The sequence below is a fragment of the Fopius arisanus genome, unplaced genomic scaffold, assembly GCF_000806365.1.
Source record: "Fopius arisanus strain USDA-PBARC FA_bdor unplaced genomic scaffold, ASM80636v1 scaffold00058, whole genome shotgun sequence".
Lineage (NCBI taxonomy): Eukaryota > Metazoa > Arthropoda > Insecta > Hymenoptera > Braconidae > Fopius > Fopius arisanus.
In genome coordinates, this window is record NW_011887797.1 from 450,404 (window position 1) to 468,089 (window position 17,686).

The 17,686-nt window shown below is 35.9% G+C and overlaps 1 protein-coding gene across 5 annotated transcripts in view; it reads right to left on the reverse strand.

Annotated features, from left to right (window-relative positions):
- LOC105268512 (amyloid beta A4 precursor protein-binding family B member 2) overlaps positions 1–17,686 on the reverse strand; it is a 73,784-nt gene that overhangs the window by 33,056 nt on the left and 23,042 nt on the right. The window contains exon 1 of one of the 5 annotated variants that reach the window (XM_011308129.1): positions 12,118–12,673. The exons of the other annotated variants lie outside the window; for them this stretch is intronic. Within the exon in view, the coding sequence (XP_011306431.1) occupies positions 12,118–12,139 (22 nt within the window). The 5' untranslated portion in view covers positions 12,140–12,673. Of the gene's footprint in view, positions 1–12,117; positions 12,674–17,686 lie in introns of those variants that run through there. 5 annotated transcript variants of the gene reach the window in all.

Here is a 17,686-nt window from a genome sequence, read left to right on the forward strand (position 1 = left end):
AATAATTAATATTTAACAATTAATAATTGAATTTAATATAGTTTGGCAACATTCTTATTCTGAATAGTTAATTAATTCCAAAATTCCATGAAAAAACAACATCGAGAAAAAAATATATAAAACCTCTCAAAAAATATTGTCGCAGTTTTTTTTTCCACGAGTTTTAGTTGTCACGGATTTTTCAGACATGAGCCCAGATTAAAAAAAATTAGGAGCTCTGATTGGATTTGGGAGTGATGAATCACCTGATCATGGATTTCTCGAGGATTGAACCAGAAAATTTCCATTTTAATCCAAATTATTGCAGATCAGGGGTAAATAGTCGGATTATCGTTAGCTCTATCAACGAGATGATACAAAAGAGTCCCTGAGGGGTACTATTTCGCTGTGTCAGTTTAATCGTAACCAAGGGACACTGAAACATTGAAGCTGAGGTTCTGATTGACTAACAAACTTTACCACATTCGGAAGTTATACTGCGGGAATAAGACGGAAGACTAGGTGGATCTTGTTAATAGACCTTGGATACTACCCCTAAGGGTGGCTTTGCTATTTCACTGCCGGAGGGGATGATAGTTATTTATTTAGCCTCTTGGTCATAGAGGAGGAATTAACTTGCTGAGGACGGAGATAATTGAGATTGCAGAGTATGAGATTCTAGTTTCATAATGACAACGAGAAATTACCATTTTTCGAGAATTTAACTGCAGAAAAAAGTTAGAACTATTCGTGAATAAAGAATTCATTCCAATGATATTTTCTTCAGCTTCATTTAAATTTGATTGATTTATATTACTCAAGAAAGAGATGACTGAAGGGGGCTCCGACTTCACCTCGAAGACCGCCCAGTAAGCTAAGCGATACAAACAACTCCAAATCGCCCTACAGTAGCACTTCCTTCAACCTGAGGGTAAACTCTACTGCAGTCCAGAATCGTGCTGCCTAAGTAGCCGGAGAAACCCAAGAATAACAGTCTTTTGCATCCACCCAGCCAATACTACAGCATTTCGCCTATAGACTGGGATGATCTCAAGCGCAGATACAAAAGACTGATGCATGTCGCCGAGAGAACCAATAATCAGGACAATTAGCTTGACTCTGAACCGGTTCAGTTGACGTAGCTCAAACAGGAGAGGTTGATACTTGAGTCGTTTTTTCCTCTTCTTTTGCTGATACATTGCTCTCAGCTGGGGCCGACAAATCGATGACATAGATGATTTTTTCTTTAAAATTGAAGAGGACAATATCAGGCTTTGTCGCAATGACGGGTCTGATAGTTGCAAATGAGAAGTTCCAGTAAATCTTACACCCCTCATTCCCCGCAACGGACTCAGGATTATTATTATTAGTAGTATCATTATCAAGAGTAGAAGTCGTTAATTCATCAAATATTGGCTGACTAATTAATTGATTAATTCTCAATTTCGAACAGTAAATCACAGACAGTTGGATGATAAATATAGGATTGATAGTTCGCTGAGAGTTTTGAAACAAGTGCAGAACTGATCTGACAATCTCTGTTATCTGTTCGCAGTTGTGCCCTGATAACGCCATTAGAAAGTTTACAAAGCTCCAACCGAAGATGATGTATATCCGGAGAAACTTTTTATACGATAGCAAATCATTAATGAAGACAGCGGATTCTTTTAATGCTCGATTATTGTCGAATAATCGGTTTACTAAGAATCTAAAGGGCGGACAAAATCGGTCACCTCTTTAATTTTTTTGTGATCCTGTTAAAAGTTTAAAAGAATTGAACAAAAATTCAGAGCGCATTTCGTTGAAATTTGAATCAAATGGGAATTTTTCAATAAAATAACGGAAGAATTGAGATATTACTCGATTTTTTCCGCCATTTTATGCACTGCCTTTCTCAGTATTAAAATGGCGGAATGAGGTAACTCTTAAATTCAATTATATTATGATTGATTTTCACCACTAATTATCCATGAACGTGTGTAACGGCACATAATTCGTTACAAATGGCACTGGTAAATTGAAATTAATTGAACAACAGGACTTGGTACATGGTCTATGGAATGAAGGTTAGCCATAACAATGTTTTCGTATGTTGTCCCTGGTGTAGCAACTGACTCAGTGGCGTTGTTCCCGAAGAGATACAACACCGCACCACTGCCTCCAACAATTCCCACTATTTCGGGGGAGGAACAATGATGAGCATTCGAATGCAGAGGTGGACCCTTGAAATTCCCCAGGGGGTCCGAGTGGGTGGGCAGAATCCCCTGGAATCCACAGTGGAATCTCCAAGTCATTCATAGTTGTCCTTCATAACCCCACCGGTGGAAATTCATATCCTTTGGATTCACTAATTGCTAACAGTTTAAGTATTACGTGACTTGAAGTTTTGCTGACCCTCAATCGATCCATCGCAGAAGGACTAATTTATGTAAGAAAACTTGGGATTGACACTAGTATGGATTCAACTGCTTGGGTCAATTGGATCAAGATGTTCGTAATCGGCTGAAGAATAAAGAAATTCTTCAAGATATTTATTTTCTTTATTATAAAATTACAATTCAAATTTGAGGAATTATTATATTCCATAATTTTTTAAAAATTCTGTGAATTATAGTTGAGAAAATATCTTCATCGGAAAATAATTGAGAGAAATTTAAGAGAGAATGAACGGAATAATATTAATTACCCTCCTTCAATTATTTTTTAAGTAATTCAACTTAGTAGAGAAACGACCGGAAATCGAAAGATAAAAAATTAGTGAATTTCAATTATAAATGTGATTGCTCAAAAATAGAAAATTATCTTTCAATTTCAGTTAAAATGACAATCGCGGTAATTACTATTGGAGAAATCATTAAATTGTAATTATTAAGAAAAAAACGACCGGAATGGAAGTTCTCAAAAACTTAATTCAATGATAAAATAAATGGAGATAAAGTGAGAATTAAACTAATAATAAATAACAATACGCGAAATTCTTCAAGATAAAATTTTTGACATAATAATTCATCAAAAAATACCGATATTTGATTGGTAATTGCCAATAGATTCCGAATTGTATTACAGAATTCGTATTTATGTCATACCGATCTTGAATTATCCCTGACCCTCGAAAAACCCAACAATTTCCGGGTCATATTTTCAATAGTGCCAATAGAATTGCTCTCAACACATTTGAAAACTGCAAAGCCAATACTTCACTTCTTGTTTATTCCAATATGTAAATTCCCTCATCTCTCACCGAGCGAAAATGCAATGTCCCGCCGCACAGACACACAGTAATATTTCCATAATCCAATTTTTCCCGCATACGACATTTTTATGAAGATTCACCGCCATACAATACCGAATTTCAAATCGAGAAAAAAGATGCATCCAGTTGATTCTTCCAATAAACAGTTTACGGCGGCAATTCTCATTTTTATAGGCCCAATTTCGCAATACGGTGAGCCTCTCAATAGAACAACTCGGAAAATTATTTGAGCGGTACACATTCCTCACTAGAAACACATGTACTTCTCTTTTATACTCATTTCTGAAATGGATCGATGCTATTCGTGCACGTTTTCACGAACACGCACCGTGAATACTGGTACTCAGTACCAAAGAGCAAATACGTGTTTCCGCGTGATATGTCACATATAACTTGAGAGAGGGCAAGAATAAAACTGGAAATACGTGAAGAGACAAAATAAACTGATGACGTCGATCACTGATCGACGAAAACTGGAGAAAAACCAAATTGTTATTTAATTTATCCAAAATAATGGCATAATTCCTTCAGAAGTAACAAATAATTTCAATAAAAGCCCTCACGACTCACAGTAAAAGCTCAAACAATCGTTCATAAATAATAAAATCTCGACAGAGTAAAGAACTGAAAAATAAACTATACAGACACAAAGAGTGACGACCTGTCATCAACACTCGTCTCTGAAGAACCTGAAGAGCTCTTTCTCAATGACTATATGTGTCACCAACGTACATTCGACTATTGATTCCAGTTCTAGGCACGAGGCTTTAGACAATGTAAAGTATTCATCGCAAGACTTTTATGTGACAAAGTACAGTCACACCAGAAGACTCATGCAAATCATTATATTTTGAAATTCAAACAGCTATACCTGGATACGGAGACTCTCCGGAGGTAGAATGTTCAATATTATCACTTTTTTTTATCAAGCCTCGACGTTTTGTCCTGAGAAAACATCAAAAGCAATAGTAAACAATCCTAATAATTAATTTTACTCAGTAGAATTGACAAATTATCCCTAATTATTATCATTTTATGATAGTTATCAATTAATTATAATATCGATTCGAGCTCCCGAGAAAAAGCCTTTTCTTTTTCAAACTTTTTTATCAATATTTGGAAAACTAGTCGATCGACTAATAGTTCAATTTTTAAAAATGTTCGTCTCGATGGCCTCTATCTAGATCAATCAAAACCTATATAGCCGTCGCTATAAAGTTCCCGAGATAAGTCAACATTTCTGTTTTTTCCAAAACATCGTTGTACGCGCTCTAACCCCCGTAGAAATAGAAATATCAACTTGAAATTTTGAAAACATTCTCGTTTTTTGATAGGAACGGTTTGTATTTCATCTGGGCGCAATCGACCCAGAAGGATTCCTCGTACGACCACAATGAGAGATTACAGGTATTCCATGCGGAGGCCAACCATCAATGAAATTGATGGCAACAGAAAATTAAAAAATCAATAAGTAACATGGAAAGTAACAATCGTGCTTTTTACTGTTAGGAACGGCCAACTGTTTGTTTTAACTTTATTTTGCCATTAATTTTATTGATGGTTGCCTTCCGAATGGACATAAACATGGAAATTGGTTCATATTTTTCTTCTAACACGTACATTTCTTTGGTCCATCTAAATAGGGCACAATGTAACTAATCCTGTGAAAAAAAGAAAAATTAAATCATTAAGTCGTTTTTGAGATATTTTAGAAAATCCTTTCAGATACAAAGTTGAATATCTCCTGAACGAATCATTCGATCTAGCCCATCTACAATACCGAACATTGTCGTCATGAGAGGAATCTTTTTGTAAATTTCAATAATCCGATTTTGATAATCATCAAAATTTTAATAATAATAGAGGGCGTACAACGCATTTTTTTGAAAAACATGAAAATTGAAATATCTCGAAAACTTTATGGGAATGAATTTCATATATATATTCTTTCCATTTCATATATATATTCTGACTGATCCGTATAGAATACATCCAGATGGGCATTTTTAAGGAATACAAAATGTAAACGGTTGAATAGTTTTTGAGACATTTGTAAAAAATTTTTCAGAACCAATCACCGATTTTAAAAACTACTCAACCGATCAGGCTGAAATCTAGCATAGATCAAGTTCATATTAGGATCTATGACCTGACAAAGCTTCAGATTTTTGAAAATTAATTTACCAATCTATTCTTCTTCTTTTTTAAAAATTGACAGTCAGTTGACTGTCTGCACACACACGCACATGGCCCTCAAACTTGGTATTTTTCCGTTTCAGACTGTTCTACGTCATTTCCAGGCAGAATGAGAAAATGAAAAAATCGAATAATTGCAATGCTTCCATTCGGAAGCAATAAGTTGTTATTATTATCATTAATTATGATATTTTTCGACAGTCCCAAAAGGACTCATCGGTTTATTTTGTTTTGAGGATTGATGATATAAATTTGAAAGATAATCCACGGAAATGTAGAAAAACTGGTGCACGGTATTAACCAGTGGAATCAATACCGAATGAGAGTATAATTAGAATTATGATTATATGGTCTCCATGTGGATGCATTCCAAATCGATTTTACCACCCGATGAACCGCAACACACGACATTCTGGGCGTACATTCAAATTATACCCCGTAATCGATCCATTCGGCAAATAATAAATAATAATAATGAAAAAAGTATGTAGAATCGAATGGACGGAGTGATGGGAACATTATCATTCTCCCAATGGGGTTCGGGGGTCACATTAATATTCCGAGATGATCTCGATTCCCGGAAGGTATTCCAGTCCTCCATTTCCTCTACCTAATCCCCAAATTTCTCTGGCAATGTACTCCTGTGGATTCTTGGCCTTTCCACATTCTGTATTCACCAAACCCACACCTCTTCTTACTCTCCATTGTCAGTTACAGCCTCTCACCGAGGACCACATAATCGTCCGACTGTTTGCATTCTCACCGTAATCCCCTCCGTACTAGTTTGCACTCGGGCAAAAATGTATTTTTTAACTTTTTGTTTGGAAATTACAGGTTTTCATCCCGTCCATTTCATTGTTTCAGTCATTTTTATGAATAAATTAATTATGCAATAATTACATAATGTCTTGATGAAAAATCAATGGAATGACATTAAATTCCTTGAAACCTATTGTTTTTTAATTTAATTTCATGAATTTAAATGATCAATTTCATTCATTTCAAGAATTGTTGGAATATATTCGATGGAAAATTATTGAGGAATTTTAAATTTTATTCTGTCAACATAAATATCAATACAAAAAATTCAAAGTAATAAATAATCGATAGTCTTTAACAGAAAATCGATCAGAAAATTCTCCGATTCGCCCTGTAGTCTTAAATTTTCCGTAAATATCGCCTTTTATAAATAATTTCCACTCGACTCCCAAACGAAATTCCGTACTATAAACACATCAATCTTCCCGAGAAACAAATAAATGAAAACTGACAATTCCATTGGGTAACTCGGCCTTTCTATCAGAGGAGTCGGCTTACCTCGGCGCAAAGGATAATTCAGTACCACCCACTTATTTATCTTTCAATCTTCCCCGTAAAGGTGGAAAAACTCCCTTTATTTTTCGTTTGCCAACTGTTTCCAGAAGCTAACACTCTAGGTAGAGAAAAGTTCTTAGGGTTTTCTCCCAGTGGAATCGCCACGGAAAAACCATGCGGGTTTTGCACTCTTAAACTTTATATGTGCTACATTCATTCGCATTTGACGTTTATTTTTTTTATATTAACCTGAGCTCTTCCGACTTCCCTTACTCTTCATTAAAAGCCCAATGGCCATACCGATGTTACATGCAATCTCCGTCGTAAAATGTCACAAGATACGAGTATTTTCCACAAATAGACCGCAAACCTTCCTTTCTTCTCTTGTTCTCTAAATGTTTCTATCCTCTTTACGTGTCATCGTCTCCATTACTTCTTTATCTAAAGAAGAGAAAGGATTTGCAGAAAGCAATAATATCTAAACCACAGAGAGAAAAATCCACGAAAAATTACCGGTTTCTTACCAGTAAATTGGGAGTTTTGCACTGTATTGATGAAAAGTCATGGGAAATGCAGAGAAAAGCACTAGACTGCCGCAGAATATTTACTACGCAGTGCAATAGAATTTACTACTCTGATCATCAATTATCTCCGAAGTTCATTTAATGATTCAGTATTAACTGGTGAGAGAGTGAACTATTCGTGGAAGCAGTGAAAATTTAACTGGCACCGCTCATGACTTTTTGAGTGACTGATGCCACACTTCGACCAATACCATCTTTTACTTCGACTTTCGTCCAAAATTTTACTCGAATGAAGTAATGTTAATGTTAATTAACATTTGACATTAGCTCGCAATGCCCCAACATTACAAACCTGTCCGGTCATTTTTACCGCGTCTATCGTACGAGTTTGTCATGGAAAATTTTCTTCCTGAGGAAATATTTCGATTTTCCATTTTACAATGGGATTTTCTGTAATTACTATCCCTTTGTACTCCAGCACTGCAGTACTTTCAAGATTTACGCTGCATGTCTCTGCGTTCGATTCGGGAATTCAATGGAAATATATCAAAAGGGCTTCCAACTTAAAGCGATATGGCAATTTTCCAACTCCATCCATTGAAGCCGTGTGAAGGCACGTGGAAGGATGTTGAGGGACAAAAGTACTGCACATATACTTTCGGTGGAAGAATGGAAGAGAGTGATGGGTAGAAAGAATGGAATATGGGACACCCGAGGGACAGCGATAAAGGACATGGGTTTGATGTGAAACCGATAATGTCTTCAGATGTAGACTCATTGCAACGTACGTGTGTTTGTGTAGCGACCGTTGGCTTGAATAAACATGCGTCTGATTTTTATGACTGAGATACGCCCTTTCCACTCCACAAAAACCCCCACCTCTCCTCCCTTGTTCATTACTCTCTATCCATAACCAATTAACAATTTAGACTAATTTCCATTAATTCCCATTTTTTTAACAACAAAATTACTTGACAAAAACAATTGAAGAATTTTCTTTCTCTTATTTTCTTTTGCTCCGCTGCATTTTTAAAATTCTTCCCGTATTTTTTTCTCTTTTCTCAAAATTTTCCTGGAGACGTCATCACCAGGAGAATTCGAAAAGCCCCATTTCCCGGCTGATCCCCGGAAGTTTTCTAATCCAACAAGACGCTATAATCCCATCTCCATACTGCTGATAGAAAAAACATGGGTGACACCCTGTAGAGTATTACCAGCTTATCTGAATGTTTCTCCACCACTTGATACAGCCTCTAGAATTTTCTCTGCCTGTGACTCGCCGAGTTGTTCCATAAATTATGTCACACTGGAGTATACAGCCACTATGTATGTACATAGAGTGTATATGGATATGGTTCAGTGGTCCCCTTGAAGGGGGGATTGGTTGTGCAGTCTCGTGTGGTGTCGAGCTTCAGGCTCTCATGAACCCTTCCTTTTCCCTCTAGCTAAACCGCAAACACATACCTATGAACTTATGAACATACTAGCCCCTCATCTACGAACCGCTCTTATATACTATTTCAAAATTTACCTGGCAATTCACCACCAAAATAGACATTTATTCCTCAAATCGATTTTATGCAAAATATATATATCACATATATTTTTGTAAAAAAAAACAACTCATAAATAATAATAATAATAATAATACTAATAATAATAATAGTAATCACTATTATTATTAATGAAAAAATCTTATCATTTCAAAAATATCATTATATATTATTATTATTGTTATTATTATGTGATTATAAATTATTAGTTCCACATGAAGACATCACCCGAATACGAGAGTATACAATCTACATGAATTTATAAAGTACGGAATATATTTATCTGCGACGAGTAAATACGGAATTTCCTGGAAGGTACCTATTTTCGAGTGATACCAGAAATTTAACAGCGCACAGTTATGTTTATCACCTCTCGTATCAGACCCAAGAAAGTGACGTGCATCCACCGGCAAAATATATACCACCGATTAGATTAGATATTCCGCCCTTATTGATGGCAATACGTGGCATAAAATCAGCAAAGAGGATGTACAAAGTGCAACGAAGCGTATGAGCGTCAGATGATGAGAGTTGTGAGACAGTTATTATTACACTCTGGCGAGGCCTCAGTGGTGCCTATCGGAGTCTCCATTTTCATTTTCACAGGTCCGGGATACCTCAAACTTCCAGGAGGCATCTTCCAGCGGCAGGCTCTCTTAACTTTTGAGGTAATTAAGTGCATTCTCAACTTAGTTAGAGCACGTAATTGTGCTTTATAAGGAGACGGGATGCCTCTTTGTAGTTTCAGGGTTTGTGGAGATTTATCCGTTGGATTTTTACTCATTTTTGAAGATCAAGAAATCCTAACTGAATGGCAAATTGTACACTGAGAGAAATATTCAATAAAAATTACGTGTATTTTCCGTAATTCTGGAGCGAAATGTGGTTGTCGGAAATTTTACGGAACTGTCACGTAATTTTTATCTGAAGTCACGGAATTTTTCCGCGGTGTTCCGTAATTTTTATCTGAATTATCGGTGAAAAATAACGATACCGTCACTTAAATTTTTCGAATCAACTCCGTAATCGGTAAGTGAACTGAAAGTTCCGTAATTTTTACTAAATATTTCTCTCCGTGTAGTCACCGGCTGATCAATTGAAACATCTGATTGATTGATCATATCCTCTCCTGGAGTGTTCGATCTCTAAATATTGAAACTCTAGAGTCTCAGAATGGGAACTCACAGTTCTGAAAATGCAGAGTCGAATGGAATTGACAAATTGCTGATTACCCGCTGCAATTACCAATCCAGAAACAGCGATAATTACCAGAAGATGAAGCGAACAATTATAACAATTATAATCAAATCCGCGAATTGATATTTTGCGTCATGAAGGCCGGAATTTTGTTGCATCAAAACATAACCGGATCCAGAACATAACCCGGGCTCAAATTAACTGATTGTTTATCGATCACTTAATACCGAGAATGCAGTGCACGATAATCGAGATGGGATTTCGGTGGGATTAGGCCGTGTTATCCCGCGATAACACGCGACCCTACAATATATCAGATATATACGACTTTGAACGTTTAGGGTGTCCCGTGTGAATTTAAATGGGCGTAAATCAGAAAACGATGAATAGAGATAGTTTTTGTTATCGAATACACTGGCACACGTGGATAACACGCTCCGAGCCTTTTTGAAACAATTGTCGAGAGTCTCATTAAAAATAATGAGGACTGCGTGGAGTTCAGGGGGATAAATTCACGTTTCAAGAGATCATCTCTCATTTTTTTTCATGACGCGATAAATGCTGGAGTTTTGGTTGAATTGAGAGAATTTTAATGTTTCTTAGAATTCAAGTGAATTCAATGAAATCTCAATTTATCTTAACACTAACTAGATTATTTGAATAATTTTTTTGGTTGAATTACTTAATAAATAAATAAGAATTGTTGAAATGTGTAATCAAAGTGATTAATTTTGATGTCCATTTCAACTAGATAAACTTGATTAATTAATGATTATTTATTTAGGAAATGCGAAGAGCAAAATTGATGGAAAGATGAAATCACAGAAAGCCCATTAAATTGACAATAAACAATTGAGCAATGTAGGAGAGGTTAAACGTGACGGACGAGACCTTGAACAAATTGAACAAATTGCGTGTATCGCGGTGACAATTAGCTAATGCACTGGGGCGTACAGAGACTGGTCTCCACCGGTGATGTGAGTTTACGAGCTCCCAGTCTTTTTCCTGTACACAGTAGTTTCACCCATTCTCATTCACTTCCCTCCCATCCCATCCCCTTCAAAAATACCCACCACTGGTTTTCTACCCCCTTTCAATAATTGCAGACCATAAAGTGCAATTTCAACCGTTCGTCCCGGTCGTCCGTTTGTTATAAGGCATCTTCCCTTTTCTCTTCCCCGCGAGACGTGACATCCACCAGACATAATCATCTGTAGACAGTACATATGGTAGTTACAGTACATACGGTACATACTGTACATGCAGTACCCGGGAATAATGTATTTTGTGCCCTTTGGATCATTCTCGTTTAATGGAATTACCGGATTATCCATTGGTTTATCTTCATCGATAAACCAAGGTTCAATGGATTTCTCTGATTCTTTATTCAATATATATCAAATAAATATTTTTCACATGAAATTTATGATTAAATATAGGATAATTATAATTTTCATTCTATTTGAATGTATTTCATTAATTTTAAGTTGTTATTTTCTCATTTATTTTTCTATCACTATTTATTTTTGTATTAAATATGTGTCAAATAAATATTACATTTTTTCACGTGATATATAAGGTTAAATATATGATAATTATAATTTCAGTATCATTTATAGTTGATTTATTCAGTTAAAATAAACCGTTCATAAAACTTTCTTCATTTGTCATTAATTTAAAAAAAAACAATCATTTTTATTTGAAACAACAGATGATTTAATTCGAAATATAGTTTATGATTTGGAAAATGTAGAGGGAAATATTTATATTTTTGGGAATCTCTGTGCAATAATCGCGTGTAAAACTTCAAGTACTGAGAAGGTCAGAGACGCGCGTCTCGTCACGCGATGTTGATTTTTATTATTCCCTGCAATTGCATTCGTGAGTCTGGTCAGGGTCGCATGATTTTCCCCACTGGAGACAGCAAAGAGGACATCTAAATCCGAGATTTTATACCCCATCCCCTGGAAAGGCCCACCAAGCACGTTATCGACACGGCAATGAGACCAGAATCGCCAGTAAAACCACCACGAGAGACAAAAGGAAGGAAAAAAAATAATAAAGAGAGAATATTGAAAAAGCAGACATTAAATGCACTTACGGTTTGTCCCGTGGAGCACCATCTCGACCCCTTGCACTCGCCAAACAAAAAAAAAAAGCACAACAGGCGAAAAAAAAAAAAGTGTCACGTACTCGCGGTAATAACCCGAGTCACTATTTTATCAGTGAAATAAACTCATAATTTTCAATGTGTTCAATTCATCTCACCAGCCTGAGGCGCCAATTATCCAACATAAACGACTAATCATAGCATTCAATTAACAATACAAAGAGTTCAATTATCACTCCCCCAAGAATTGTCCCCCACTTCAATAGCCCGCCATAACCGCACGTTCAATAATTCCCCATAAGACAATAAACGGATTAATTATTAATTAAATGATTATCCCGCGTATTGTGCGCACGAAATAAAAATGTAATAATTAACGCGATGAATGGCGATCGCGTGTACGAGGTATCACGCAATTGTTTCAGTTGTCGCTATTACCCGGAGAAATTTGTGTGAATAATTGGCAAAAATTTACTGCGGAAAAAATCGCGGATGATTTCTGGAGAGAAATGCCGGACCAATAAAATCTACCGGCAGACGTTGGGGCGTCGCGTACGTCGCAGTGACTGGCGAGCGACGTCGGCGCCCTCTCCCTTCAACCCCCAGTAGATTTCTAGATTTCATCCCTCTTCAACACGCGCACATGTACACGATCTAGTACCTGTGCGCGATCTATCGTCTGTCTCTGTTTTAAAACCCGCCTCACCCCCTCATTGCACCCCTCCCTCAGCCCCTCGCTCACCCCTCGCTCACCCCTCATTTACCCCTCACTCAGTTCGTGCAACTTGCACCCCCCATCGCTCATCCAGGGGGGGGGGGGATGCATCTATCTCGGTCTAACTTTTCCATGTACCTCAGGGGCTCCTTGTCATGCAACTTGGGGGTGGCTTCACCCCACGTGACTCTTTCAACGACCAATCAGCCGGGGGACTACGTCATCCAGAGGTTCTCAATCCAGTGAGATATTATTTTTTTTTTTCAATTAAATTGTTAAAATTGACATTTTGGGAATTCCTGGATAGTTATAGAAATGGAGTGAATTGGTGGATTGTGGAATTAATGGGTGAAAAGATATAAGGGGATTTTAAATGTTACAAATTTTTCAAGTGGAGTGTTCCTTTAAATAGTTGTGTCAATGTACCTGTAATGAGGTTACCATTCAATTAATGCAGAAATATAAATCTGTGAATTTTATGGAAAAATTGAATATTTCTAATATTACAATAATAAAACAACAATAAATAATAATGAAAACAATTGACAACGATTTCGTCATTAATATAATTACGATAAATTCAACATTATAATTGAATAATCCCAAAATTCCTTAATAAATTTCAGTATGATAATATCTCGATATTTTAAACATTTGCAATGATTAATTATGAAATATTTTAATGGAGTAATAAACGATAATAATTAATACATTTCAGAAAGATTTGGTCGTGGCTCTAATTCCACATTCTGGATTGAGTTATCCAAAAAACTAAGTTGAGAGCATATAGTAGGCACCGCATCATCCCCTAAATCATCATTCCTCGGGAAAATTGTGAAAAATTCTGTTTTCCCGGCCATCTGAAGGTTCTTTATTCACAATTTGTTCCTGGGTAATTTTTTTGCCCCGAGAGTGGCGTATAAATACTCGTTGTGCCGTCAGCTAAATTATTCAGACGAGAGTATACATTGACTGCGCGCTTATTAACGTTTTTTTACCGGCAGTTCTTTTTCCTCCACCGGGAATGGAAAAAGTGGGCTAAAACGCTAGATGAAAAACCCCTGAAATAACTAACATATTTTTTTCCCCAGAAATTACTGAGACCACGAATAAATCCTTTCTCCAAAGAAATGGGCTAAAAGACTTGAACACCGCGGGGAAATTAAATTCGTCACCCCTAAAAAAGGAAATTCACCTCAATTATAAATCATTTACTCATTTCCATGAGAACAATTCAATTTTGCTCAACAAATAATTTTTTAATATCTTTAATAATTAATCATTAATCTATTCAATAATTCAAGACATATATATATTGTTAATTTATTTAGACCGCGCAAATTTTGATGATTCATTTGCACAACCGTCTGAATTTGTTCGATGATTCACGATTTTTTTCTTCTGATGGGGTGAAATGGCGGGAACAAGGGAAATGATAGGAAATTCAAGGGAAAATCGGGAAAATAGGGGGGAGGTGGAGAAATGGAGAATTTTCAGATGTTTCCAGGAGAAATAGAGACAGTGGAGGCAAAGGTGAAGTTATCTCTCCGAAAAAATACTGAGTCGATCGATGACTCTATTAATAAAGATTTAATAGTCTCTCTCTCTCTCTCGTGCCTCTTATTTTTTTGCTCTTTCATATTTTTTTTCCAACCGAGATAGCTTTGACATCAAAGAAAAGCGGATCGAAGGCGAGTCTGCCAATAAAGATTAAATTTTTTTCTCTTTTTACCGGGGGGTTGAGTGCCGTCGTACTCCATCGTTAGGTCGTAAAATACATTTCCGATATCATATCATTACCGAGTATCCCGTGGTGCATTCAAAAATTTATGCAGTGAGACAACTAGTGGAGGAATATTTCAGTAGTAATGGCGCATTGTTGTCAGCCATTGAAAAATTGAGGGAAATTTGAATTTAATCTCTGGACCATTTTTCGAAGGAATTATTGCTGAGGAATTTTAATGAGGAGCCTCGGGGAATTCTTCACTCTTTCACATTAAAATTCAGCAAAAACTGCATATTACCGGTAATTAATTAACATTTAATCAAAAAAATCAATGCAAATTGAAAATTCAGAAGAAAAAAAATAGATTGTGCGAATTTACGGGATTTTAGTTTTTTTATTATTGTATGAACTTGAGATATTCAATTTCATTGACTATTTTAGGTAATTAATGCATTTATGAGTGTAATGAGACTAATTAAGATTCTTTGCGAATTATCAAATAATTGTTGAAAATTGCAAGATTTTTTATCACGATTTAAAACCGGAGTAATGAAGTCTTATAATCGTGATCCACTTTAATTATATAAATTACCTTAATTGGCCCCTATAATCGCCAATAAATACCCCGTTATCCATTATTATTGTTTTGATTGTTTCTGCCCGCATTCCCATTTCTCATTACTTTGGGTTTCGCAGTGGCTGCGAAATTCATAGCCTCAGGGAATGCATTGAAGTTAATTAATTCCTCATTCATTTTGGACCGAAATTCCTTGAAAGAAATTCATAAATTCCAACGCACCGAGTGTAGTTGGCAAAAAATCTACCCAAATTGAAGAAAAATTCATTGCAAACCGTAAAAATTATGTGGATCAATGAAAATAGTCATAGTTTATACGAAATATCTCAGGATTTAAGGCAACAACTGATTGTTTCATAGAGACATTTTCTGTGGAGAAAACTGAGAGCCACAAAAATATCTATGACCATTTGGCTAGCTCTTCTGGATGCTGAGATATTTAACGAAAACTGATGCTGAAAAAATGTAATTATCCGGCGTTGGACCCCTTAAAAATCTATTCACCCCGTAATAGTGAGAGAAACATCGTGATAATTGGAAGCGATAACTGGCGTTAATTACGTCAGCTGGGGAATTTAATTTGAAAAGCCATCTCCGTGTCGTCGGAGTCTAGGCTGTCGCAATGTGAGAAGTTGTAGGAAACGTGTACCCAGTTGACGTGATGTCCTCTGAAAAGTTGAGAGATTCACTGAACGCTGAAGTCAGGATGTCACCTGCAGGGTTGAATTGATTTTCAGGGAATTAATTTGCTTAGACGATGCATCGACTCGTTCTTCGTGTAATCTTCATTGCGGGGGGTTTTCTTCATTAAAAAATATTTACTCTCTCCCCTGGGCAGATTTAATTATCCCCACTCTTTGAGCATTACATTTTTTTTTAACTAGATTACTAAACTTGATAAACATCTTATTTCATCTCATTCTTCAATTTTTCGGCCTTTTCTTGTCTCGTTCAATTGATTTTTCAAATAAAGACAAATCCGTAGGGAATGAATAATATGTAATTGAGTGAATTATTACAAGTGTTTATTATTTATTTATTTATTTATATATGTGGAATAAAATAACCGCAATAAAAGGTGAAGAAAGAATCTTAAAAAGGGGGAGTGAGTGGAATATTGTAGACAATAATTCGATTGTACTGTGTCGGACCGACACGATAAATTTATGAATCCCGCGGGACAGTGAAAAATAAAATGGAACGAGAGGGAGAGGTGCAGTGTGGAATGCGAAACGAATGTATGATGCAGTACATGCGCTCAACGAGCAATGAGTGGGGGGAGGGAAATGAAAGTTGAGCTTAATGACACTTCATGAATCATTCTGGAGGTGTGGACTGGCGCGTGGTGATGACACCTACATGCAGCTAATGTTCGGACACTCACCTGTCGCCTGGAGTTGATAGGCGGAGGTAAATAATAAAGCGATTCAATAATAAAAAAATGCCGAAATTTTTGTTGGCAAATTTTTGGGGAAAACTTATGGATTTTTCCGAATTAATTCTGTTCAATAAATAATAAAAAAATATTAATTACTGAATTTATTGCTTCTTTTAGTCCTTTAGTTCTGGTGTTTATTAAAATAAATAAACTCGTAAATGAGTAATTAATGAGTTTGTTATAAACTTTCAATTTTTTTATATTTATTATTCATAAATTAAATAGTTATTGATGATATTTCTCTCATTTATTTGGAGTAAGATTTTTAATTTGCGAAAATCTCGTCATTCTGCACTCAAATATTTATTATAATTAAAAAAATAATTTTACTCAGTGTATTCCCGAGAAAATGACATTCTGAAAATTTAATTCGGAGTTTGGAATGGATTAGGAAGAGAGAGGAATTATTAATTTCAGATTTGGAATGTAGAAAATTCCCGGAATTTGGCGTGGAAAATTCCGAAAATTGCGAGAGTCAGTCCCCTATGAGGTGATTATATCCAAAAGTAAAGAGCCTTTTTTTTCCAAGAATTTCCTATCGATAAAATTTTTTTTCTCTCACCACCCGCGAGATTTCACACTCCTCCGGGGGCCTTTTCAAAGTGAAACGAACTCCGGGGGTCAAAAGAATTTCTATGAGTCGTGCCAACAGTATCGGTTTCCCTCGAAGCCATAGTACGAGTCACAGCAAAAAAGAAATGAAAGCCCCACACGAGAGAACGAGACAAATCCGAAAAAAAAGAAAGGACTAAAACCATTGAAAATAGACCGGAGCGCGGCAACGAATTCTGTAAAAGCGACGGAATGAAAGAAATGAGGAATTGAGCTGTTCATCAGAGAGAATTATACGCAAATGTGGCACGTTTCAGTGGTACAAACATTTATTATTTCCCACATAAATTCATCCCCAGATATAAAAAAAAAGCTTCAATTTTCATAGAGTGCACACCAGCTTTCAGAATTATTAGTATAGAATTCCATCTAATTTTTCATTTGAATCCAATTTTCTATTTAAAAATACATAAAATTCAACATTTAATTATTAATTACCCATTCATTAATTTCCCCAATTATAATAAAATTTTAGTAACAAAATGACCTAAG